General features: G+C 39.8%; 1 protein-coding gene across 16 annotated transcripts in view; it reads left to right on the forward strand.

Annotated features, from left to right (window-relative positions):
• The window catches only part of LOC139137831 (kinesin-like protein KIF1A), a 668,091-nt gene that overhangs the window by 605,758 nt on the left and 49,568 nt on the right, over nucleotides 1–12,765 (forward strand). For 10 of the 16 annotated variants that reach the window (XM_070706099.1, XM_070706106.1, XM_070706100.1 and 7 more), the window contains 2 exons: nucleotides 4,988–5,256; nucleotides 5,667–5,859. In XM_070706099.1, coding sequence (XP_070562200.1) covers nucleotides 4,988–5,256; nucleotides 5,667–5,859 — 462 coding nt within the window. The remainder of the gene's footprint in view (nucleotides 1–4,987; nucleotides 5,257–5,666; nucleotides 5,860–12,765) is intronic. The other 6 variants (XM_070706104.1, XM_070706109.1, XM_070706110.1 and 3 more) reach the window with 1 other exon arrangement.

Below are 12,765 nucleotides of genomic sequence, written 5' to 3' on the forward strand. Positions count from 1 at the left end.
TTAATAAAAGTTTAACACATATTGTTGGCATACTTTCTAAGAGATTGAACTCGTATAAGACAAACAAACTTCTGTAAAAGAGTGCAGAAATTAAATATAGTTCTACAGAAATTCTACATAAAAATTTGTAGAATGTGGTATAAATTCAATATAGTGCTACAGATATTCTGTAGAACGTGTATCGAATTTACATAGAAATTCTGTAAATTCTACAGAAATGATACAGAAATTCTGTTGAATTTCTACAGAAAAAGGGGGCCAAAACTCCATTAAACTCCGTTAATTTCCATAAAGGTTCAGTAGAATTTCTGTAGAAATTCTGTATCACTTTAATTGAATTTTGTCATCAATTTCAATAGAATTTCTACAGAAAATTTTCATAAGGGCTGGTTGACATACTGAAGGTTCAGGTGTGATGGGGGAATTTGTGTGGACTTTTGTACTGGCGGTGGTTGTACATTGGCGGTAATGACGTTGGGCTCTCTCGGAACGTTGTTATCCATGGAGGTCGCCATGTTTGTGCTGGCGCTGCCAACGGCCTGGTGGCTGACTTCCTGTCGATGAAACGTGGCGGAAGCTGGATCAGTTGTGGCCTGGTAGTGTGTGTCAATGATGTCGTCGTTAATCCGGTGGCCAGGAGTCATCGTTGGCTGGATATGCTGCCGAAAGTGATTGGTTGCATGGAGTTGGTTAGATGTGCTGATTAGTGCCGGTGATAATACCTCTTGGTGGGAGTTGATGGTCTGGCTTGTCGTGTGTCAAGTGAACGCATCGGTGGTATAGTTTGAATTTGGAGCTGAAGTGGTGTTACCGGATAGGACGCAGATGACGTCCTGGGCGGTTGACCCCTGTGCAGCCTGCAGTGACGCTACCGCAACGGCAATTTCAGACTGGATGAGTCGACTGATGTTTTTGGGAAGGGTTGCACCATCGCTGTTATTCGGAGTGGATCAATGTCGAGACTGTCGTGAAGCCTGAGTCTTCGTAGCCTTCGGGGTAGTATGGAAGCATGCAGGTACATGCTTGGTGTGAGAGGACAGACGCTGAGCGGATTTAGTTTTGCCCCTGCTTCCTTTGAAGGTGAGGAATGCAGCGACGCAAAGACACTGGTAGCGTGGTACTTTGAGCGAGCTCAGAAAGTAAAGCTCAGTGCGGCAGCTAGCAAGTGAATGCTCAGTTTTGGAATGAACGGCAACAGGAAACCTCGGTGAAGGTCACGGTTGAATACATTTGCATGTAATAAAGTGCAAGGGATTAGCGACTATGATTCAATGCCCACTGTAAAAATGCAAAGCTCAAACATAAACATGGCAAAAAGATGCTGGTGAAGCGACAAAAAGCATGACACGTGTACAGCATACGTCCCTTCCTTCATTAACACAGATTACATGGCTTGGAAAATGTAATCGTAATAACAACCCTGTGGTGCATTTATCAAAAAAGATGAGGTCAAGAACTTCCCTGCGTAATGACAAGGGTAAAAGGTTTACAGCAACTAGTCTCTGTTTATAATTGACATTGGTGGGATAATGGAGGATGTATCTTGTTGCAGCTCTTCGGATTTTTTCAATTTTAACTACGTTACGCTTAGACTGGGCTGCCCAAACAACACTGCCATATTCCAAATGGCTACGCATTAATGAACAGTAAAGAGTTTTTACGTGTTTTGGAGTCACATTTGTAGCCACATGTGTGCTTTATCATGCCAAGCAATCTATTAGATTTCATACAAATACGATCTATATGAGTGTTCCAATTCAAGTTGAAAGTGAGATCAACACCCAAGTCACAATATTTTTTAACTGCAGATACTATACTATTGCTATTCATGATATAATCGAACTTCAAAGAATTTTTACAACGTGTAAAATGAAGGACACTGCACTTTCCTGTATTAAATGTCATACCCCATTTGACACTCCAATTATAAAGAGCATGAATATTGCTCTGCAAAGCCTCACAATCTTGCGAACTTTTTATCACACGAAAACACATGGAGTCATCAGCAAAGAGAGCTAAGGTAGTTTTGGGAGATACACAGACTGGCATATCATTGACATATAATAAAAATAAAAAAGGACCCAAAATAGATCCCTGGGGAACTCCTGAAGGAACAGGCAACCAGTCTGAGCATTCACCATCAACAACCACTCTCTGACTTCGGTTTGACAAATAATTAGACACCCAATTATGTAACATACCGTTAAAACCAAAGGAATACAATTTTTGCAATAATTTGCCATGAGGAACTTTATCAAATGCTTTGGAGAAGTCCAGGTACAAGTTGGGTACTACATGACTTCCCCTTGCAGAAACCATGTTGCAAACTATATATCTGATCAGACAAAATCAGATAAACTCTGTTCAATAAACACCTTTCCATTACTTTACTAGCAGAGCTCAGCAAAGAAACCTGTCTGTAATTATACAAACTTCTTCCTTCACACCTTTCTTATACACAGGAATAACATTAGCATGTTTCCACTGTGAATGTAGCTTTCCCAGATTTAACGACATGTTAAAAATGTCACAAAGAGAAGAGGATAACTCCCTTGCACATTCCCGAAGGAGATGAGGAGATAAGTTATCGTTGCCCATCGCCTTGTTAGGGTCTAAATTCTTAAGAACATTGTAAACTTCATCAACAGTAAAAACAATATCACCCATGGGCCAGGGCGGGATTTGAGTGAGCATCACCATTAAAATTGGAGTCACTACCAGTACTATCATGATTAAAAGTCGAGAAAAAGAAATCATTTAAAAGTTTAGCTTTGTCAAAAGCTGCTGTCACATCTTTACCATTGCCTTTTAAAATACTTGGCAAACTGTGATTTAGTCTTGGCACCATAAAAGCCCCAAAAACGTTTATGCATATCACGTGCTAAATTGGCAAGAAAACTATCATATTTTAGTGAAAAATTTTTTTTAACTTGTTTCTTAGCTTACGATATTTTGCCCAGTGAACGTCTTTATTAGATAAGATGGCTTTTCTCCGGGTACGCTCTTGAGATTTAGATAAGTATTACCTCTCAATCAATCCAGGGGGAGTGGCAGTTTTACGGATTTTCACTTTAGGTATATACTCATCGACAGTTATAAAAACCAAATCCAGCCACCGATGCCATGAGGCATCAATGTCATTGTCTAAACGTATGGTACTGCCTTCAGGGGCACACGAGACAAGTGTTGTCTAAGGCCCTCAAAGTCGGCTTTCTTATAATTATACATTTCTCCTGGTACTTGCGGTTTTCTGTTAGGTTTACAGTTAATATGGAAATCAACAATACAGTGATCAGAGTAAAAAATAACATTATATGTATGAACGTCACTAAAACTTTCAGGAAAATTAAAACAAGGTCTAGAATATTACCACTTGAAAAGCTAGACTTGTGAACAACTGCTCTAAGGAGAAATCGATAACAAAGTCACAGAAATTGTTCTCAATGCCTAAGCCTACAGTCGAAGTGACTGATGACCAATCTAACTTGGGTACATTAAAATCACCTATAATACACACTTTTTCAAAGCTGTTTGAAAGGATAGACTCAAGTGTAAATCTTAAATTTTTCATGAAATCAGTGTCACCCCTAGGGGGTCTATAACACAGTACAAGTGCTATCTTTGCTGAACGTGGAAGACGCAACTCACACACAATTTCACTCCAAGATGTCAGTTCTTGGTGACCGAGAGATAAGATGTCGTCACGAACGGCGAGTAAGACTCCACCACCTCTCCTATTGGGCCGGTCTCGTCTATAAATCAAATATCCAGTAGGTAGGATTTCACTATGTGTTATATCTCCAGTAAGCCAGGTTTCAGTCACACCAATCACAACTGGGATGTCCTAGTGGTGTTCAAGGGGTCATTTGTTGAAATTATTATGAAATTTGGATAGTTGTAGTTTTAGAGCAATTTTGCCATTTTTTTGTCAAAAAATTCACAGAAACCATCAATTCAATTGCCTTTAAATTTAGTACATAGGTGAAATGTACTAGATTGTTCATCCAAATTCAAGTGCTGCCTATGTGAATGGTTTTGTTACCAGTAGAGTTTAATTGCGCTGTTTTAGGTTGATGACATTGTGTTATTTATAGGAATGATGCAATTCTCGAAGCTTTATGGGGAAAATGGGACTTCAAGTGAACTTGAGATATATTGTACACATAACTCTGGTCTGTAGGATAGCTTATTTGTTGCCTCCTGTCCCACTTGCTTCTAATTTTCCCTTTTATTTGTTTCCTGAAGAATCTGTATCTTCATTCACCTATTGTGGTGGAATTTGGCTTATAAGCCAGTCAACATTGTAATACAAGTTGTTGATCACCTCCTTAACACTTGTCTATCTGTGTTAGTATGGCAGTAGTATAAGCATCATTTATGTGATCAATAATACTTTAGAATGGGCCAGGTTCAAAGGTGTGATTGCAAGGGTCCTGGGATGAGGCTACCTAACAGTTGACCTAATTGGTTTCAACCTCTGAGCGTTCTGATCCCGACTAGCCCCTCTCTATCCAATTAGCTTCTGCCTTTCCTTTGTTGTTGTTGTTGTTGTTGTCTTTAGCATCAGCGTCATATGCAGATGGTGGTTGAAATTGGCATATAGCCAGTCAACATTGTAATAAAGCTGTTGACTTTGACCCCCCAAAACGCTTGTGTCTGCCTGTATTAGTAGGGTATTAGTACAGGCATTTAAATCTAGTAAGGGAAAAATGTTATAGTGTGCAACAATAAAACGATTATAATCAACCGTTTGTTTTTACAGGAATGAGATTACAACCATTTAAAATTTGTTTTAATAGGTCTGTCACTGTCATAAAATAATACTTACAACTTATGTCTTCTTTTCATCTCTTAACCCTCTCTTTAACCTAACAATAATCCCTTTTTGTTTGTATGCATGTGCATCTGTCTACCCACTGATTAAACCCATTCCTTCTATCCCTTTGGTATTTTTGTGTTGTACTTCTATACTCTAATACAAATTTAGATAACTGAAACTCCCATTGATGATGATATACAGACTCCAGAAGAATTTGTCACCGAGATTCCATCACAGAGATTACCATCTCCAAGATGCTCACCATTGAGCACACCAGAACCAATCAGAAAGAGTGCCACCCAGCCTGATTTGAGATGCATATCTCCGGTCAAGGATGTTGCAGTTCCAATTGATGCTGAGTTTCCTGAAGGTAGAAAGAAAACTGATATCAAGAAACACATACTCTTTGTTCCTGAAGTTGAGGAAGTGAGAGTAAGGTATTGTTAATAAATCTACCTTTTGTAGAATGTAGATTACCGGTAGATACAGACAGGAAACAAATGTTAGGTGCACCTCAGGATTTCAAGTGAAAGGATCATACACAAGTGATATGTAGCCCAGTATTTTGACTAGAACACAATATGTGAGTACAAGTCAATATATGAAATTTTATAACTTGTTTATTAATCTTGTTTAATCTTATTATGTCTGATGTAAATTCAAATAGACAGACACCATACTGAGAAACACGCAGTGAAAAAACAAACAAATATATTTTGTGTAGTTTAAAAAATTTCTAACCCAGGCTGTAACAGCAATGTATTTAACTGTTTCAACTGTCATACATGATGTTACTAATTATAATTTACATTTACGTTCATGTAATGTTCTTGTTAATTTTGTACAGTCCCATTGTTTCAAGAAAAGGATATTTAAACTTTTTGGAAGAGAAAACAAGTGGATGGCAGAGGCGATATGTGGTTGTTAGACGTCCTTATGTCTACATTTACAACCATGAGAAAGATCCAGTGGAACGTGGACTTATAAACCTTGCAACAGCGCAAATTGAATACAGTGAAGATGCACAAGCAATGTTGAAGGCAAGTTATAGTTTTAAGTTCTGAGTATTTATTGCATGGCATATTATCAGATCTTCTGTGGTCCAAATAATTGAACTTCTTGCCCCTAATTTCTTGTAAACAAATCAATGCTCAACATTGATAAGAATGACTTCAGACAAAACCATGGTGTTTAAAGGGTTAATGCATAAACCATGATGTAACAATCATATCATATTTAGCTGTGTCAGCTGCTGAATGTGTTTGTGACTTGAATGTGTTTGTGACTTTTTGCTTTATTCTGTCAAAAAATCCTCTGAAAAAACACTACTCGTTTGATAGAGTTGATATTTTGTATGCAGGTTCCTCACAGGGATTGTCTTAATGTGATAAATTGACATAATGATGAAATCTGCAATATTGTATTTGGGAGGGCAATTTTGGCAATTTCTGGTCAAAAATTTGTTTCTCAAAATCTACATGTCTGATAGCTTTGATATCAGACATGGTCTTAGGGATCATCTTAATGTGAAGTGTTCAAATTATGATCAAATCTTCAATTTTGAGGCAATTTTGGCCAAAAAATTTGTCATTTGTAACTCCAGTGTTCACGCTACCGCTCGCCAGACGGAAAAATGGCAAATTGATTGACTCATTGGCGACTCAGACAGTCAAAGCACTCGCCAGACTGGCGAATCGAAATTTGTAACATTGGTTCACTATGTTCTACCATAGACAGTCTCACTTCTCTGTTTTATGACCATGGTTCTCCGATGTTCTGTTCAATGCATTGTGGTAAATTGTTAAATTTCTTTGGGAGTTTTTTGCCATAAACTGTGTACGCAAGTGGGTTTTATTTGCGTAAAATGTGTCAAAAATGCGTACGTTTGCATAAAGTCACCGCGGAGTCCGTACAGCTGAAGTGAGTCGAACTTGCTGATAGTCTTTTCCGTAGAAGTTTGGGGTTAAATTTTCTTTTGATGTGCATGCTCTTTACCGAAAAACAATAAGCTTGGGGTCTTCAGCATCAACGTCTCTCAGACGTCATCAATGTCTGTCAGACGTTGATCTACTGTTGCGTTCAATGTACATGATGTAGCGGCCATGTGCAGGTTCCATGCTGTGACGTACATGTACGTTCCTTTAGCAGTATAAAGACTTCATGTTCACAGAAAAGACTCTTTTACTACAAAATAAGTGTATTCCAAGGCTAGACAAATAAGCAGACTGCAGTCAAAATCCAATGGGACCTCAGAATGCCACGCGCAGACTCTAGATCGTCACTCGGGCCGTAAACAGTATACCCCAATGTCATCAACCATAACAAATACTCGTATTGTGTTTACGCGAGAATTTCCTGCCTGTGTAGAACCAGGCCTTGTCCTTGCAGAACTTGCAATTAAGGATTGGCACAAAGCTTTGTGATGTGTAGATACAATGTTGCTGGGAAAGTTACGGTCTGATCATAGAGAGGGACAGTGGTTATAGCAATATAATGAATCAAAGTCACTTTTGTTTTGTGGCGTTACCATGAATGAACCTTTTCACTTGCAAGCAGGTGCACGTGTTCTATTTCCATGCTCAGGCTGGCCATACAGTGTAGTGCAAGCAGAGCAGTCATTGTCACAAGTACTAAATTATGAAGACGTCAATTTTTTGCATATTTTAGAACAATTTGTGTCAAATACCGAAATGTCTCTTCTGTATCAAGGGATTTGTTTCATCAGTTTGATTTGAAACAGCAATATAAAATACTGTGTCAGTTAAGCTTGGAAATTGTTGCTGAGTTTTACTGTCTTGTAGTCAGGCTTGCAATTAGAATCAATGTGATTATGGCATTCCAGTTCATGAAGATCTTGAAAATGTTAACTTTTTCCTGTAATTTTTGTGTCCTTTACAATTTGCTGGTCAATGTTTGAAAGTTATTGAAAGTTGAAGTGGTGTTCAGTAATCATACATGATAGTTTTGATTTGAAGTATTCATTTTTATTGAAGTAAGCAGCACTGAGCCTGAGGATACATAATGATGAGAAAGTGGCTGACTTCTGAAATGTTTTGTCTATGTGTTTAATTATATGACCTTTGACCCTCTAATGTATGTGACCCTTGACCCCGTCCCTCAAAAAAATCTGGCTACTTGTGTTCATACTGTATTAGCCAGAAAGGCTAATCAGCTTGAGTAGCCAGAGCAAACCCTGAACTCAAAAACTACTCATCTGATAGTTTTGCTTGGTATGCTGGTTCCGAGGGATTAACTTATGGAAAATTTGATGAAATCTGCAATTTTGTATTTTTGCAGCTATTTTTGGTATTTTTGGTCAGGCCATCCTGAAATGAATTATCAACAAATTAACACAAAGAAACGACACAGCAGCCAAAAGTTTGGCTGAAATCAAGGGGCAGTGGCACATCCAGCCATCGTTACCACCTTTCCCCCATGGCCATTTGCACATTCGAATGGCCTTGGTGAGGGCAGCATGCTACCAGGATGCATGTACTGCCACAACGGGGGCCTCCGGGCTTCGTAGAGGCCTTGACGGTGGTATAAGGTCCCTCACAGGATCCCACTGCAAGTCAGGCAATGTGCTACAGGGCAACCACCACAGGCCCATGACAGTAACCCCATAGAACTTTAGTGTTGTGTTTAAGCTATCAATAAAGAAGAAATAAGTACAGTCCTCTTTCTTGTGAGCTGCCAACCTGCAGCAAAGTGCACAGTTTTTTGGGTAAGCCTAATTCTCGTACCGCGTGCCACACGCCGCGTGCCGCCAGAAGGTGCATTTGCCAGAAGGTGCACTTGTAAGGTGCATTTTCACTCCAATTTAATTCATCGATTCATTTTCATGAATAAATCAACATTCGGGCTTCAACGCCGCCTTCTAAATGCATGAACTGGGGACCAGCGAATGACCAGTGAATTCTGTGCATATGCAGAAAGGGACTCCAGAGAAATTATAGGGAGGGAGGGCCAGTATTTTTCAAAATCACACTGCACGTAAATTTGTAACATTAAAAATTGATCAATCAAAATTCTGTACATTGATTTTGTAGACCATATGTTAAGGTTGCTATATTGCAAATATCTAGGTCCTATGGTGTCTATCGAACTGTGACTGGTATGGGCGTAAGCCTATTGACAGGTATCAATCAAAACGTTGCAAACAGGTTTATTTTGTGGACAAGTCCACCATCCTGCCAACTTGTATCAATCAAAATGTTACCAAAACGCTGTATTTCGCACGCGTGCAAGTAAACCACAGTCCCACCACAACACATAGACTGCTGGCAGGCTTACCATGAACGCGATAGGCATACTTGTGTCAGGCCAGGTCGACATTGATTTTCGAAACATGATACAGTCTTGGCCAGTCTTGGTGTCCTAACCACGGGCAAAAGACGACTCTTGCTTTATATCTCCATGCGTAAACAAATGCATTTCCAGTTAACCACTGTGATGCTAACCAGAGACTTTCCTTTCTTGTTCAACGAATTTCAGGCTGGAACCACGGTCCCTCCACAAACGTACATGTGAGTGAAGGGCACACTATTGCATAACGGTGATAAAAGCCTGTCGATTTGATGCATTTTGCTGGATCAGGACTCTGCCTCAGCCGATTTTCAGTGCAGTGGCGTTCCAACGCATAGGGCGATACTATTCGTCAAGGGGCAGAAATCAGCACGTGTTGCAATAAAAAAGCCGCTAAAATTTGAAATGTCATATGGAGATTCCCGTAGAACAAAGTGAACTTTCCCCACTCCAGACATGCTGCATATCAGATCTCAGGGGAATACTGTTGTTGCAATTAAAACTGGATTAAGTAAACAAAGATAGAGTGCGTATCGTGAACTTCAGTTATCACGGTAATTACAGGGGAATGTTGATAACAACCCAAAACGGTCTTCCTACATGAATGCCGCTCTCTTCCCTTTCAGTCCATTGCACGTTATGGAATACGATTTTCAGTATCTCTGGTTTGTGAGGCCAGAAATAATATTTCTACTCTATTTTTGTCTCAAGTAGACTATTTTGTGTTCTAAATTTTAGCATGGCTGGTAAGATTACTGCTTGTGACGGAAAATCCATGGCTTCAAAAAAAGCCATGCTGATGGTTTGCAGAATTCCACAAAATATGCAGCGTTTTGTGACAGAACTCGCAACATTGTGCCATAGGTGGAAAATTAGAGAAAAACTAAAATTATCAGCCAATAGTATTTCACTTTGTCTTTTCAGCATCGATTTTGAGTGTGAATTGCTTCCGACCTAGTGATCACGTGAACGGATAGCGTATGTCTCCATCTGTAGCCAACTTTTCTACCTACATGCTGTGTTATTACCGTAACATTTGTTGTTCCGCATTACTTCAATTTACTTTCTGGTAATGAAAACAATTACTGACACCCTTTCCCAAATATCACTGTGATTCACCATCAGTTTGTCACTAAGATCGCAAAGGTTTTTCGACAAAATGCAGGGATTACCCTGGCTCAAGAACGGCATGAGATAAAATCGCACATGAAAAAAAACAGTGGGAGAATTTCAAAGTCTGTGGGAACCGGACCCAACTTTCCCTGATTTTCTGCATATTGGTTAATTTGCATAACAATACACTCAGTGAGACAGTGTTCGGACGACCTCAGTTTTCAGACATTTAATGACATGCTGTTCGTTATACTCACTTCGCTCCGTCTTGATAGCGTTTTACAAGTCATGCTACAGCATATTAAGTCAGGTGACGCTGCCGTCCCGTTTTGGATTTTTTTTTTGGTAAAAGCTATTTCGGGCGCTACAAACTTGGTGAAGTTAGCCACACCGTACAATACGATTACGAGGTGTAGAACGCAACACACAGGGACAGCCCGTGTCCGATATCTAGAAGCGCTATACACGTTGAAATATAGTTGCGTCATCCGTGGATTAAATGTAACTAATTATCATGAAATATTTCCATATAGTTTTCTATACACATGGAAATTGAAAATCGGGGTTTCTAAGTTTCAAAATATCAATATTTAGCCCCTTATCACATTCAAAATACGACGTCAGATTACTGCGATAGCAGTCCGATTACACGCACTCAACATGGGGGCAATATTTGGCAACTTTGACCCCCAAATTTGCCACTTTTGTCGGTGTTAACAGTTTGAGGATAAACACAATAAAGTTTCGAAGGGTATGGTAATAAGATTTCGTTGTGCTCGTCATTTATTAGCCCTGCGTACGATGCTGTGTGTTCCGCTACAGCTAATCGCCCCGCTCACCACATGTGTGGTGAGCGGGGCGATTAGCTGTAGCGGAACACACAGCATCGTACGCAGGGCTAGTCATTTATGAAACGGCTTTGGGCGAAATTCACTGCCCTGTCCGAAAACTGTCACACTGAGTTAAGTTGTAATCGGAGGCGATCGAATCCATACGCTCTAGTGCGGGAGTAACGGAAGTACAGTAGTCCAGAATAGTGCATTTGCGTTTTTTCTTCGCACTACCACTCGTACTGAACACGAATATTCCTTCGAAAGCGCCATTTTGAGCGACGACAATACACTGTACAGCAGCAATGAACACTTGCTGTATCGACTTCAATGATTTGTCAATGAACGCAAAACTTCCTGTTGGTAACCAATCACAAACGCTGTTGAAAAGGGTAACTCTGCAACAGCTTTTTTCTGGCGTAATTATAGCGCTCTCTACGGCGACACAATGAGTGGTTCTGTACTGCAAACCTGTCAAATGTTACCGATGAATTTAGATCGCGTAAAGGTATCACGTACGCGCCATTTGAATTATCGGCGCGACTTTTTTGCCCAATTGATTTTTCTGAATGCGATTTTTCTGATTTTTTAGCGTAAATATCGCGTTATCGCGCCCCAAAGTGATCCCTGAAATGCACAATTGTACCAGTCTTTACATGCCAATAAGTTTGAATACAATGAGAACACGGCCGTAGGCAAACTTCTCTGCTCTGCGACAACTCGGCTCCGAGACAAAGTCGGCCTCTCTGTATGTAGAGGTGTCGAAATTGGTCAAACTCTATAGACTTTATTCCATCATCTAATTAATTTCAATCCCCAACTTATGTAAATTTTGCGAAACAAAGGTAGTGTTGAGATGGGTATTGTGGTGTTGCCTGAATATACTCTGGGCATGTATAAACTAACGCAATTCCTTGATTCCGTATACTCTTTTTAATTGGCCCTCCCTCCCTCCCTATAATTTCTCACGAGTCCCTGACACGCGGCGCGTGGCACGTGAATTAGGCTTACCCCATTTTTTTGTGGAGGGTGGATGGGAGTTTTGCAGACGTACACTCAGTGATTGATAACTGGTCTGGTTTGACATCCACACAAACATCACATAACATATACATTCTACAGCACAGAAACCATTATACTGAGCATGACTCATAGCATGAGTTTTTCCCTTGAATGGGGATAAAAAGTAATACTTGGCAAGTGCACCAAGCCAGTCACTGGCCAGATAAGGCCAAGAACAAGAAGTTAAAAACAAAGCATAAAAGAGTTAAAAACTAACTTAAAGGCATATAACAAGTCAATATTAAGGTATATAAGGAGTAAAATCAAGGAGTTGTATAACTTGTCACTTACCGAACTTAAGTTACTGACTGATAACATACACCAACAAGTCAAACAGACAAATAAAGATGTACCAGCATACTGCCTGCATAATAACTATATAAAAAAGTATAATAATACACAACAGAAGAGGCTATTTACAAAAAGAAATCCAATATTTTCCAGCACAAATTTGTTTTGTACAAGACCAAACATATCTGTGCACAGGTATGTAAGCGGTCTGAAATCACCATAATGCGCCTCAAACTGCGCCGACGCATTTCAAAGTGCGCCCCAATTTTGCGCCGGTATATTGCGCTGCCTAAACTGCGCCCTTACTCTGTGCCAAAACACCTCCGAGTCACAACAACATCGAGT

This window comes from Ptychodera flava, chromosome 7 (assembly GCF_041260155.1).
Source record: "Ptychodera flava strain L36383 chromosome 7, AS_Pfla_20210202, whole genome shotgun sequence".
NCBI classification, from domain to species: Eukaryota; Metazoa; Hemichordata; class Enteropneusta; family Ptychoderidae; genus Ptychodera; species Ptychodera flava.